Below are 14,691 nucleotides of genomic sequence, written 5' to 3' on the forward strand. Positions count from 1 at the left end.
CCATTTCAATCACATTTGAACCTATCATAAAGAGGAAGATTAGCCTTCACTAGAGAGTATTGAAGTTACATTTATAGATGTCACATGAAATTTTTTAATCTGAAAATCTACTATTAAAGATTTTTGTAAACAAATTAAAGTTTAAAAATTTTTTAATAAAAAATTGAAATGAAACAAATGCTGCAAAAATCAACCTTCAAATTTAGTACCTCTATTTATGTCTCTCAATCGGAAAAGATAGTTCCTTCAAACAAATCAGAGTACCGACTAGGATTTAAAAAAAGAAAGCAAATTTTATCATTTTGTATTCAACCATAAAGCAACTAGTTAAACCTTACCCTTAATCAAAGAAAAGATGTATTATTATTGTTTCTTTTTTTTCTATTTAACATACAGAAAACTAATATGAAATTGATCAAATCTCATAACAATGAAAAAAATATAAATGCATTTATTTGTGTAACAATCTCCACTAATATTTGAATACATAAAAATTATATGGTAGGTGCTTCCATGGCCTTTCCAGCCGTGTTTGCTAGCACCTGCAACTTTCAAAACGCCCTACAGAAATTACAGGATAATTGATCAATTCCAACCTTATATAAACTAGACAATGAAAATAAGGGGTTAAAAAAACCAAAAAGAAAAACTATATGCACAAATGTGTAAATATCACTTTACACAAAATAAGCCTCCATTAGACTTTCATGTATACACTGAAATGCATGGGATCATCTAGGACCAGATAACTCATCAGGAGGGATGTGGGAAGTAGAATCAACGATCCAGTTTGTGTTTGGGTGGTGGGTGTGGTTAAATTCTTGGCGGAACATCTCCTCTTTCTGCCACTCCTCCCATCTTTCTGCCAATCCATCACCTTCCAACATTCTAACCACTTCGGACATCTTGGGTCTTTCCATTGGGGAACTTTGTGTGCACAGCAAAGCCACTTGGATCAGCTGCTCCACCTCATCATTAACATAATTGCCCTGCAGATCAGAATCGACCAACGTCTCCAACCTCTTCTCTTTTAAAAGCCCTTTCACCTGAAATGTCAGAAATGATGTAAAAGCAGTTCAAAGGTCATGTTACCCAAGTAACAAATATGTTGCATCTAGAAATTTGTTAGACCATATCATGGCAGCCAAATTATAAATATGTTGCATTTAGAAACAGCAAATGACCGGTTATTAAACAAGGGCTGAACAAATGGATGGCCTGCTAGTGGGCAGAGCTTTAATTGTTGCTCACCCATAATTTAGGGCAACTGCTGAAACCAGAAAAGTGATCATGCATACAACATTCGACAAATAATTCATAAGAATAGAACTCAACAGAGCTACACTACTCTGTTCAGATTGCTGTCTTCCCTATAAGCTTGATGATGCAGGTAAGAGTTGGCAATTGGCACCTAGCACCAATGCTAGCTACTTGATGGCATGCCCAAGGCAAGCTGCTAGTATGACAATAAGTGGCCCACTAATGCGGGTACTAGTGATATTGGAATGGACAGAACTTGGGCTGTCATGGCCTAATGTGGATGCTCGGTGACCAAGACTGGTCTGTAGGTAGTAGGCCCATGCATGGGCATGTGTAGACCTGCCAGGGGTCAATAGTTGGACAAGCAAATGGGCCAAACAGTTGACAACATTTAGGTTGACAAGTAGCTGAGCAGTTTGCCAAAGGCCCACAGCTGCAGCAACAGATGTAGCATATGCCCACTCCAAGGCAGTTACCATGCTAAAGTATTTGGCATCACGCAAATGTAGAAGTCAATTGCTAGGGCAGTTAGCTTCCATCCCCTGGCATGTCCCTGATTTATCTGCTGATTGTTGCCTTTATAAGAGGCCTGCATCCTTGGCAGGCTGATTGCATTGTAGAGATCTTTAGGCCATTGCTTATAACTCCTACGGAGAAACCAGGGTTAAGAAGTTATTTCCTGTCATCTGTGTCCAGTCCCCATTACTGCTATTCTTTTGTCCTCTATTAGAATTATAGTGGCAATGAGCCTTTTGACAACTGTCACAATGCAAAAATATGTCTCTGTTCTACGTATTAGCAGACACAACCACACTTCTATATTATGTTTCAACCACAGGCTAAAGCCAAACACGCAGTAAGACCTAGGCACATTCCCGTCCAAAATGCATACTAATTCCTATCTCATTAGCAGCATCTGAAAACCCAAAAATCATAAGAAGGCATGCTACAATGAATGAGAACTGGTATCACGCTAGAGTATCCTCAATTATTATAAAGAAATCCTCTGGCTACGGAGCTGATAAGAAAGGAGATTTAACTATTAACAGTAATAAAATTAATATATACATCAGTCAAAATGAAACTTTTCTTATCATGAAAATGTTTCATCACCTATAAATTATCATAATCATTGCATTCTTTTAACAATCCTGGGAATGTTAGACAATGCATCACCTTTAATATCTGGTGTAAGTCATTTTAGAACGTGATATTCCTATTTATTTTTATTCATTTGGAGCCAAAACAAACAGATAATGATGATAACATATAAACCCACAAGGCAAAGGCAGTAAATACATACCCAATCAAGCAACATCACATCATCATCATTTGCAAGGCGAGCAAGATCGAAAGCCCTCTGTCCAGTGATCAGTTCAAGAAGCATAACACCATACCCAAAAACATCAGTCTTCTCAGAAGACTTTCCAGTCGATAGGTACTCAGGTGCTATATGTCCAATTGTGCCACGCACTGCAGTGGTAACATGAGTGTCTTTGTAGTCCATGAGTTTAGCCAACCCAAAGTCTCCAACAACTGCTTCAAATTCTTCATCCAACAATATATTTGCAGCTTTGACGTCACGGTGAATAATCTTAGGATCACAATGATCATGCAAATAAGCCAGTCCCCGTGCAGCACCTAATGCAATTCGCCTCCTTATCGGCCAATCAAGTGGGGGTTGTGACTCCTGACGCTCTATGATGACAAATCAATTAAATTGTGAGCATTCAATTAAAAGAGGGCTTTGAGTGTTCACAAACTTTTAAAGTTAGTATGAAAATAGAGCTAGTTTCCAAACATTAAATCCTGTTCTAACTTCCAAACAGTCATATGCATAAATTATAATACAGGCTTGCCAAGTCCAATCCAAAAAAGTTGGATTTCTAATAGCTAATTCATATGTTAATTGAACCACAAACAAACTAGTTCTAAAATGAATCTGGAGTTGATGTCACTTATGAATCATCAAGTTGTAACCAAATTGTAACACCCTGATCCAACTTGACCCAAATAATTTGGAGGCCCTAAATTACTGGATCCAAAATAGTTAACACAAGTTATTTAGTAGTTAGGGTCAAGGGTTATATAAACCCACCTTGTCTTTCCTATCCCACTGATGTAGGACATTACAATCTCTCCCACTAATTTTTGCGACGTCCTCATCACAACCCATGCTGATGTTGTGCTAATTTCTGAGATCAATTGTTAAGCCAGGACCAAACACTCGGGTATTGTGGTTCACTAGTGTCTCGAGTGGCTCCACCTCGTCTCTAACCATGGGTAGCCCTTTCCTCGTAGCCCACTAGCGCCGCACAATTTTCTGACCCAGGGTGTTTCTAATACCAACTGTAACACCTTGATCCAACTGACCCAAATAACTTTAAGGCCCTAAACCACTGGACCCAAAATGGGTAACCCAAGTTATTTAGCAGTTAGGGTCGAGGGTTATATAAACCCACTTTATCTTTGCTATCCCACCAAAAAGTGGATATAAATAAACCTCAAAGGACAAGCCAAAAACTTACCTCTTAAACAAGAAGCTACACTACCATTGACCATGAATGGATAGACAAGCAATCGTTCTGTAGGTGTCATGCAAAAACCACGTAGGCGAAGCAAATTCCTATGTACAGCCATGCTGATCATTTCTACTTCTGTTTGGAACTGCAGCTCTCCACCCTGTGTACGCTCCTCTTTTAGTCTTTTTATTGCCACCAGGGAACCATCAGCTAAGCGTCCTTTATAAACCTTTCCAAATCCACCCCTACCCAAAATGTTTTTGTTGCTAAAATTATCTGATGCAACTTGCAGTTCACGCAGAGAAAACCTTTTAAGCTGTCCAAGATGGACCTCTGGGTCCTCTTCAGCTGTAAAGAAATGCAAGTGAAAATCAATCGTACAAAAGCAACTCTGTGGTTAATCAAAATATCTACTTCATAAAAACACTAACCAGGTACATCAAAGAAATGATCCTGTGGTCTTCTTCGTCTCCAATATGCAAGAGCTATGGCAGGGGCAGCAAACAGCAGAGCAGCTCCAGCAGCAACCCCCCCAGCAATAGCACCGGTAGCACTGTTACCTGCTGGAATGATATTTCATAAGTGCAGTACACCAAATTTATATTATTAGCTGGTGACAAACATAAAAATCAGCATTTTCTACTAGAGAAATACCTATAGTTAAATGAAACAATTCACTAAATTTTACAGTAAGATGTAACTCTAGTGTGAGAATTCAGATCCTAATTTATAAGTCCTCGGTCTAAAAACTGACTGAAATTGAAGGACCAAAATTTAGTTAATAGAAAAAAGAAAAAGGTCAGCCCAATAGAAAAAATCAAGTTCCAAAGTTAAGTGTTGAAAGCTAAATGACCCAACCTCAAAGTTTGGGTAAAAAATGGAAATCAATCTGATAATTAATTCCAAAAATCTAATGGAACATGAACTTTATTCACCCTTTTATTAATTTCGAATTCAGAGAAAAGTTGAAAAATTAAATAAAATGTGAATTAAAGCTATGTTACAGACATAAATGGCATCATTAAATATGCAAATAGAATTCCAACTTCCAACTGAATACTAAAACAAAGTACTCAACTCAACTCAACTAAGCCTTTATCCAAAAAATTTGAGGTCGGCTATATGGATTCGCTTTCTCCACTCTAAACGATTTTGGGTTAAATCCTCAGAAATGTATAATGCTTCTAGGTTATGTTGTACTACTCTCCTCCAAGTCAATTTAGGTCTACCCCTTTTTTTCTTTCTATCGTTTAACCTAATGTGCTCTACTTGTCTAACTGGAGCCTCCGTATGTCTACGCTTCACATGACCAAACCACCTCAATCTCCCTTCTCTCAACTTATCTTCAATTGGCACCACTCCTACCTTTTTTCTAATACTCTCATTACGGACTTTATCTAGTCTAGTATGGCCAGTCATCCACCTTAACATTTTCATCTCTGCAACTCTTATCTTAGACGCATACGACTCTTTCAGTGCCCAACACTCACTACCATATAACATAGCCGGTCGTATGGCTGTACGGTAAAATTTTCCTTTCAACTTATTGGGAATCTTACGATCACATAAAACTCCCGTGGCACGTCTCCACTTCAACCATCCGGCTTTAATCCTATGACTAACATCCTCCTCACATCCCCCATCTACTTGAAGGACTGAGTCTAGATATTTAAAGTGATTACTTTGGGACAGTACCACTCCATTCAAACTAACTCCTTCCCTATCACCAGTTTGGCCTTCACTGAACTTGCAATGCATGTATTCTGTCTTCGTTCTACTTAACTTAAAACCCTTTGACTCTAGAACACTTCTCCAAAACTCTAGCTTTCTATTGACTCCTTCTCGTATCTCATCTATCAGAACAATATCATCCGCAAACATCATGCACCAAGGAATACTCTCTTGTATATGTTTCGTCAATTCATCTAAAACTAATGTAAAAAATTCATCTAAAACTAATGTAAAAAGGTAAGAGCTTATGACTGATCCTTGGTGTAATCCAATTGAGATCGGAAAATCTCTTGTGTCCCCTCCCACCGTACGCACAATAATAGTTGCTCCTTCATACATATCTTTCAACACTTGTATGTACCTAATAGATACGCTCTTTTGTTCTAACACATTCCATAAGACATTTCTTGGAACACTATCATAGTAAAACAAAGTAAATAAGAAAATATTTAAACAAGATCTAGGAAAATGAGAAAATGGTCCAATCTCAATTACAACTTGCAGTCAACAACACCAAGAATAAAATGCAGATATCAACACCAACCATTAGAAGGAGAAGGCGTCGATGGAGTCAATGGAGGAGGAGGGGAAACTGGAAGCTTGTTAAATAGATTATTGTTAAAACTGCAAAGAAATGCAGTCATTAGTAAGCATGTCTTTGGTCACCTGAATCCATTAAATTGATACTGAGAAGCAGAACTACTTGAGATAAACCTGATGGGAGTGAACAAAGAAAAGGAGCCATTGACAGGAATATCTCCTGTAAGTCTGTTGTTTGAAAGATCCCTGCATTTCACATGCCAATATAATGCTATTAAAACAATATATGGTGGAGATATGTTTAACATATAAGACAAAATACCAATTCATTGATCATAAAAATAACGAAATCAGCATAATACTACTTACAGGACTTGCAAGGTTCCAATGGTAGTCAAATTCATAGGAATCGTTCCTGACAAGGTGTTGTTGTTGAGACGCCTATTTCACAGAAAAGAGAGAAATCATTTTCAAAATAATTATGATCTTGTTTATGACACATAATAAAGCACATTAGGTTAGAGCATAGAAAGAAAAAAAGGGATTGACCTAAATTGACTTGGAGGAGAGTAGTACAACATGACCTAGAAGCATTACACATTTCTGAGGATGTAACCCAAAATCGTTTAGAGTAGAGAAAGCGAATCCATATAGCCAACCCCAAATTTTTGAGATAAACGTTTAGTTGAGTTGAGTTGAGTTTATTACACATAATAAATTTATGATCTATTAGATGTGAAAAGTCCATAATACTGCCAAAGATTTCCACAAGGAAAAAGTAGTTATTAATAGCAAAATGTATCAAGGTAGGTACATCAACTATTAACAAACCCTGTAAGTAAATTAGTTATTGAAAAGCATTACACAACATTTGCAGTTTAGACATCCATTATTTCACACACAACCACCCCCCCCCCCCCCCCCCCCCTTTTTCTTATTTTTCGTCTTTTGTGAGATGAAATGGAAAAAAAAAACTTTTAATTATATATATATATATATATATATATATATATATATATAACCAAAATATCACTCATAATCAATAATTGTTTGGAAGACAAGCCTTTTCAATAGACACAAAAATAGGTAAAAATATAATGATACAGTACAAGCCACATAAATGTGCTAATTACATAAAAGCAGAGAAGAGATGCATATTCGTACAGGAAACGAAGTCTTTGAAGCTTGCCCAATGTCACTGGAATTGGGCCATTTAAGTTGTTCAAGTAAAGATCCAAGCTCACCAAGCTTGTCAAATTCCCAAGCTCCTCTGGAAGTTTTCCACTTATCTTATTACTATAAAGTTCCCTGTATAAGAATTTGATTTAGCACTGTTAATTGAAAGACGAAAAAAAGAAGAAATAGTTGAGTATAATGACATTACAAATAATATAAAATTATATTTGGTTCACATTATTCATCATTCAAAATACATGTACACAGATATAAAAATACAATGTTGCCTCAAACTTCTTACACATGCAAAATCTGAACACATTCATAAGTAGAGAGTGGTATAGACAAAAGAGAGAAAGGAGAAAGAAATATAGTCCAGGCACTGGGACACACAAGCACACATTTAGACCTGCATACACACGTGATCACATGCACATACAATTATCGTGAGCATACCTTTTATAAGCATCATCTTTATGCTTCAATTGGTAAGCATACAAAATCAGATCATTCAAATATATTCAAACACATTAAGACAGGCACACACTTAAAGACAATACCATAGTCGCCTAGAACGTGGTACTGTCGAGTCATCCCACAGGTACGTAGTAGGCCACTTGATGAAATATAGGGTACGCAGGAGTAGGCTTAATTGTTATGCTAATTCGATTTGCAATATGTTTATTTGATTTGCCAATTCGATTTGGGGCATGCAAATTATATTTATTTGATAATTTATTTTTAATTTTATTTAACATAATCTATTTATAAACAATTAAAAATATTAATTTAATTTGATAATTTTTTTAACATAATATAATTTTTTTTAACATAATATACATTTTTTTTATAAAATTTCAAAGTTAGTTAATTACCATTATTAAACTAATATAATCTTAAATAATTAAAAATATGATTAATAGTTAATAATGTTTATATTATCTAAACAATTATAATTTTCTATTAATAAAGTAATAAAGCACTCCCAAGACCAAGATTGCACTGCCACCTAACCCATATAACCCACTAATAAGTAAATTCACAAGTCCCACTTTATATTTATGTCCACCTACCCCACTTTTAGTAATTTAGTCTTTCAAAACATCCTTCTTCTTCTTCTTTCGATGTTGTAACCTTTCTTCTTATTTTTCTTCTTCTTCTTCTTATGCCTGCTGCTACTACACATGTGCATATCTTTTTATCTTTCTTCCTTCCTTTCTTCTTTTCATTCTCACCGGAACCTCTATTTTGGCAACCAAAATCACATCCCCTAGTGATTTGGAATGCAAATGTCCCACAATTTGGAATGCACGAAACAAATTGCGATTCCTGAGGGGTGAGCAATCTGGTAACTATAGACAATACTTGTGAACAAAATGGCGCACTTTGAATTTGAACATTGTTAAGACATGCACCATAAATAGCTAAGATATGTGTATCTGTAATGATTATGTGAATATATTTAGGTGCTAGAATCGTGGCTATAATTACGTATTTAATTAGGATTATATTTCCTATTTAGTTGTCCTGTACAGATTATAAATTGACACCATTGGCTTGAAGGAATAATCAAGCTCTTCAATCATTCTCAATATTCTTCTTCTGTTCTATTTTCTCACATGGTATCAGAGCCCTCGGTGGGTCTGATTTGAAATCTGAAACAAAGTCCTCACATGGAGGAACTTTTCCTCTTTTTCCGCTCACTTTCTGGGAGTCCATGGCTGTCACAACCTAGCCTAGTGGATTACCCAGCCCAGGATCGACCTCAGGTGACCTCAACCACGCTAGTCCCATCACCTGTTTCTCACTTTTTTGTCACTACCCCTTCATACAATAGGCTTTTCTGACGTATTTCTGAGCAATATTTCAGTGTGCTTCTCTTGCCAACATGTCTGAGATTGAGGAGTCCTCCAATACAGCCTCCAACACAGGTTCTGAGATTTTCAAACCCATATTTTCTTCCATTGGTAATTCACCAGCTATTACTACTATTAAATTAGTAGGAAGTCAAAATTATATGCCTTAGTCTGCATCAGGGGAATTATGGTTTATGGGGCAGGGGTATGATGACCACTTGGTTAAAAATACCATAGATATAGCTTTAACAAATAGAGCTAATTGGACTAAGAGTGATGCTCAATTATGTAGTCTCTTGTAGCATTCTCTAGACCCAAAATTACTTAATATTTTTCAGTCTTGTAAAACCTGTTGCAAAGTCTGGACTAAGGCGAAAACCTTATATACAAATAATGTGCTGCGTATTTATAAGATAGTATCGGATATGGTTCATCTACAGCAAAATCAACAAGATATGTCTAGTTATTTGGGACAGGTGAAATCACTGAAAGATGAATTTAATTCTATCATGCCATGTACTGATAATATTTGTGAGCAACAGCGGGACAGGTTCTTCATGGTTTTGGCATTGATTGAGCTAAGACCTGACCTTAATTCTGTTAGAGACCAGATATTAACTAGTCCGATTATTCCCACTCTAGAGGATGTGTCTACCAAGCTTCTATGCATCTCACTCAATAAGAATAATTTCTCCGGAATTGAATCTTCAATTTTAGCTGCACAAAGTGGAAACCAACCGTGACAGGGTACTTATCAGAGAGGCAAGGGTAAAAGACTCCATTACACTTATTGTGATAAGAGTAATCACACTCGAGACACTTGTTGGGCCCTTCATGGTCGAACACCACGCCCCATTCAGTCAAATAATGTGGGCCGATCAACTACTCATATGGCTCAATCCGGTGAAAATGGTATTTTTCCATTACCTGATGGAAAGGATCAGGTGTCAGATTCTATCCTATTAACTGGAGCTGATTACAAGGAGTATTTGCAATGTCAAACAGCCAAACAGCAATCTTCTAGCAATGCTCATTCTGGTAATTCCTTTGCTTGTCTGACACAGTCTTCGCTCGCTGGTCCATGGATCCTAGACTCTGGTACTTCTAATCATATATCTAGTAACAAAAGTCTTTTCTCATCTTTAGTTTCTCCTCCAGTTTTGTCTAAAGTTACTTTGGCTAATGGTTCATAAACTTTAGTTAAGGTCATAGAAGAAGTAAAAATCTTTTCATCTATTCCTTTAATCACAGTTTTGTTCACTCCAGAATGCCCATATAATTAACCTCCATTAGTAAATTGACTAAAAATCTCAATTGTTCTGTCACCTTTATAGCTGACTCTGTTGTTGTGCAGGACCGGAGTACGAGAAAGATGATTGAAGTAGGATGTGAGTCACAAGGGTTGTACCATCTTTCTACTTCAAATTCTCCAGTTGCTCTTGCCTCTACCACTTCCGCTGATCTTCTTCACAATCGTCTGGTTCATCCGAGTCTTGCAAAATTACAAAAATTAGTTCCTAGTCTTTCTAGTTTATCTTCTTTTGAATGTGAGTCCTGTCAACTTGGGAAACAAAGTCGTGTTTCCTTTCCTAAGCGAGTCAATAATAGGGCTAAGTCCATGTTTGAAATTTGTCCATTCAAACATTTGGGGTCCAAGTCGTGTCAATACGACTTTGGAATTTCATTATTTTGCTAATTTTGTTAATGATTATTCTCGTTGCACTTGGTTATTTTTAATGAAGACTCGTTCTGAATTATTCTCTATATTTCAAAATTTCTCTACTGAAATACGTAATTATAGCCACAATTCTAGCACCTAAATATATTCACACAATCACTATATATACACATATCCTAGCTATTCATGGTACATATCTTAACAAACATAGAAAGCAAGTATAAGCAACTGGAAAGGATCCTCCAGTGCACAAGGCTTCAAACATTGCAGGCATTAGGGAAGTAAAACATTAAGCCTTTCCCTTGCAACACAAGCAAGGTTTTTTCTTGGTTTGAATCCATGACTTCCAATTCACAACAAAGTTGATTAACATGAGCATATAACCATATAAGTCAACAAAGTGATTGACTAATTTACAATCCTAAGGCCAATTAACTTATTGTTTTTCTGAGCCCTTGAACTTTTATTGCTGTACATTTAGCCCTAAAGCTTTCATTAAAATTTACATCAAGGACTTTTTGAAGTCATGAAATGCGTGAATTACACATGCTATTAACTTTAGGTGAGACAAAATTAGGATACAAAAAGGAGCCTAACTCAAGGGCTCAAAAGACAAAAAATGCATCGTTCACAGGCCTTGACTCCTTGTCTGCCCTAAATTAGTCTCACGCAAAGTTCATGGCAATTAAAAAGTCCTTTTAAGAGTTTAATGCTTAGAAATAAAACTCTAAAAGCTCAATTAACAAAACACACAAAATTCAAGGACCTCAAAACAGTATATTCCTTTGAGAAATGAAAGTCAGTGGAAAATAATTCTCTTGTATAAATTTACTCCAAATTGGAGAGAAAGAAAAGAAAAATGTATAGATGTATTTATTTATCCTTATTGATAACTTGCACCAAAACAATTACGGCAAAAACTGTGACTTTTAAAAATTTTTCCATGAACTTCTTTACATTTCTTTCCCTTCCATCCATATGAAGGAGAGAAAATAACTCTCTATTTTCACTCCCTCTCTTATTTTACTTTCCAATTCCCCTTCCTCCCCTTTTCTCCACCAAACATAGCATTAGCATTTAAGGAACCCTTACTAGCCATGGGGTGGGTAGCAATATTATATGTGTATAAGCAAGTACTTGCCAATTATTTCTGAGTTCTTCTTGGTTTTAGTTTTTTCCCTACGTACCAAAAAGAAGTACTTACCAATTGAATTAATGATGTAGAATTAATGATGTAGGCATGTCATAATTCACAAGATTTAAATGATGCAACACAATATTTCATCATTTAGGTAATATCAAGCAATACTATATTTGTATGAGAATGTTTATTGCTTCCTATATAGTTGGTCTACTATTTAAATGATATAACACAATATATTGGACAAAGCACAATGAAGGAAATAATAACCATGAAAAAGGCATAGTACTTGTATGGATTAAAATAGATGAATAAACTTCTTGCACTTTGTGTAAATTAATTAATAGGAAGCAACTCATTTTTCAACATTCATACTTCATCATTTAATTGCAACTCAATATATTCTCTCAAAACATACTAACCAATGAAATTTAGAAGACAAGGAAAATTCTTGTCCTACGAATAGATGTGTTCATATGATGATCCCTATTTTCATTCCATCTACTTAGAATTAAAATTCATTCCATATTTAACAGAGCAAACTACATACTTAAGTGGGAACAGAAAAAGATGAAAGTTCCTATCTTAAAATCATCAGTAACATAAAGAACAATGAAAAAGGCAAACTATGCCATGGTAGGTCTTCAATGATAATTCACAAAGACCCATAAAGAACCAAAATGAAGCAAACCTGAACATGTGTACGGTACTACTTACAAGTATTGCAAATTTGAAAGCTGACCAAGCTGTGGAACAAGTAGACCCGACAGATTTGCGTTTCCAAGGTCACTAAGTAAACAAAGAGAGAAGCATGTAACCATCATAGCTAGTTATAATTACAAAGTGAAGTACCCATCATAAGGAATGGCAACTTTAAGGTAATATACAAACTTACACTCGGGTAACACTATTTTCACTATTGCATGTAACGTGAAACCAAGTGCAGGGATTGACAAGGGTAGGATCCCAACTTTGTAGAACATTGTTAGGATCAGCTAGACTGGTCTTCAATGCGTTCAAGGCATCGCCTGTCTTACACAAATAAAACAATGAAAGAGAGCCAGATGCAGAGTGCAGATATCAAGAACATAAAAATAATTCAAATATCCATTAATTATTGTCAAATGGATTACTATGGAAGATCTTCTGATCATAAACTTATATTTCTTGTCGACGGGAACATATAAAACTTAGCCTGAGTGTGTACCAAGATCACAAACGTCACCAACAGAACACTAAATTCAACTACACAGTTGTAGCGTGCAGTTAGTTAATAACACAAAAAAACGATCATCCCAACGCAAGGTCAAGAAAAATTCACAAGCTAAAGAAAATTTCCAAAAAGCCATTGCAACAAAGCCTAAGATGGATTTCTCATCTCAAATAATTCTTGGCAACATGGTATCAGATTTTCATAACAGCTAATTCCAGACAAAGCAATCAGAAAAGAAAAAAAAACCCTTGAATTCAAAAAGTCAACAGAACCAAATATCAAAAACCCATGACCAAAAATTTAACAAAACATCGATTGAAGAAAGAATATATATAAACATAAAATAAAATAAAATAAAATAAAATAAAAAAATAAAAACGTACCTTCAGCATTACCAGCAACTCTGAAAACAATGTGAAACAGCAAAATCAAACGGAGAAAAGCCAAGCGCCAGATCGCCCACATCTTTCGCTCCATTAAGATCCTCATACTAATTTCAAAAACACACTTATAATACGGTAATCATAACAACAACAGAGTCCTAACTCTGAAGCCCCTTGACTGGGATAAAGAGAACCAAAATTTATGTTGACCCAATCAGAAAGAAGTAAAAAGAGAGAAATCCCAATAAAATTTTGACTGGATCGTGCAAATGGGCAATTTGAGGAGAAGGATCAATGCATATGAAGATGTGTTTGGTGAGATTTGGAGAGTTTAGAGTGAAACAAAAGAGAAAATTTGAAAATAATAATAATAAAAATAATAGTAATAAAAGGGAAGAGTTTATGCAAAGTTTTTCTGGGGTTTGGAAATTAAGGTCATGGATTGGACTGGGTAGGAGGCGCTTAGTCAATGCCAATACCTTAAAAGCAGCGTTACTAAAACGACCACGGGAGGGAGGGATTGGTTCACTTAAACTCTTGAGAAATAAGTTAGTAGTCACTTAAATTCTTATCAAATCAAATATGCCATTTAAATCCTTAAATTTTTTTTTTTAAAAAAAAGTCAAGTCCTTCGATTTTTAAAAATAGCTCAAAAAAAAAGTAGAATTTAACACCGTTAAGTCTTCATTAAATAATTAAAAAATAGACATTTAATCGTTTAAGAAATAATTTGATAGTCATTTATACCTATTGAACAAATAAACTTAATTTTAATATTTTAGTAATTAAGTTTCTAAATAAATTATATTAATTTGTATTGTTAATAAATAAATAAAATAATTTCATAAAATCTCTAAAATAAATAAAATATTATTAAAAATTTAACAAATAATTAAATTAAAATGTGTTAAAAAGTATAAAAAAAAATCCATTAACTTCAACCAAACACTAAAAAGAATTCAGATTTTATTTTCTTTTCTCATCAACCAAACACTAAATTTTAACTCAAAATCTCCTTAATAAAATTTTAAAGTACCATTAAAAATATATAAATATTATTTCTATGTAAGATAAATAACAAAAACCATAATATTATTCTATATGTAAGATAAAAGAACTACAAAAAATAATAATTATGCAATCAATTTTTGTAACCGACTAAAATTGATTGCTATTAGCAACCAATTTATT

At 35.0% G+C, this 14,691-nt stretch overlaps 1 protein-coding gene across 2 annotated transcripts; it reads right to left on the reverse strand.

The window, feature by feature from the left end:
* Positions 1–431: 431 nt before the first annotated feature.
* Positions 432–13,962, reverse strand: LOC110631745 (BRASSINOSTEROID INSENSITIVE 1-associated receptor kinase 1). 2 transcript variants are annotated; one of them, XM_021779694.2, is made up of 11 exons: positions 13,501–13,962; positions 12,800–12,932; positions 12,622–12,693; positions 7,218–7,361; positions 6,423–6,494; positions 6,228–6,299; positions 6,058–6,137; positions 4,214–4,342; positions 3,789–4,130; positions 2,564–2,958; positions 432–1,046 (listed from the first exon to the last, which is right to left on the reverse strand). In XM_021779694.2, the coding sequence occupies exons 1-11, from the start codon at positions 13,604–13,606 to the stop codon at positions 732–734; spliced, it is 1,860 nt and encodes a 619-aa protein (XP_021635386.2). In that variant the 5' UTR covers positions 13,607–13,962; the 3' UTR covers positions 432–731. The 2 variants fall into 2 exon arrangements, with proteins under 2 accessions (XP_021635386.2, XP_021635385.2); XM_021779693.2 differs by having other exon boundaries at positions 4,214–4,345.
* Positions 13,963–14,691: the final 729 nt, after the last annotated feature.

The sequence above is a fragment of the Hevea brasiliensis genome, chromosome 1, assembly GCF_030052815.1.
Source record: "Hevea brasiliensis isolate MT/VB/25A 57/8 chromosome 1, ASM3005281v1, whole genome shotgun sequence".
Taxonomy (NCBI): Eukaryota; Viridiplantae; Streptophyta; class Magnoliopsida; order Malpighiales; family Euphorbiaceae; genus Hevea; species Hevea brasiliensis.

What these genes read in the sequence shown, in the direction of transcription:
- LOC110631745 (XM_021779693.2), bottom strand. Translation starts at nt 13,606, where the DNA reads ATGAGGATCTTAATGGAGCGAAAGATGTGGGCGATCTGGCGCTTGGCT. An exon ending in AGTTGCTGGTAATGCTGAAG is followed by an intron (nt 12,933 to 13,500) that starts GTACGTTTTTAT and finishes TGTGTAAGACAG; the next exon opens with GCGATGCCTTGAACGCATTG. An exon ending in ATTGGAACCTTGCAAGTCCT is followed by an intron (nt 6,300 to 6,422) that starts GTAAGTAGTATT and finishes TGTGAAATGCAG; the next exon opens with GGATCTTTCAAACAACAGAC.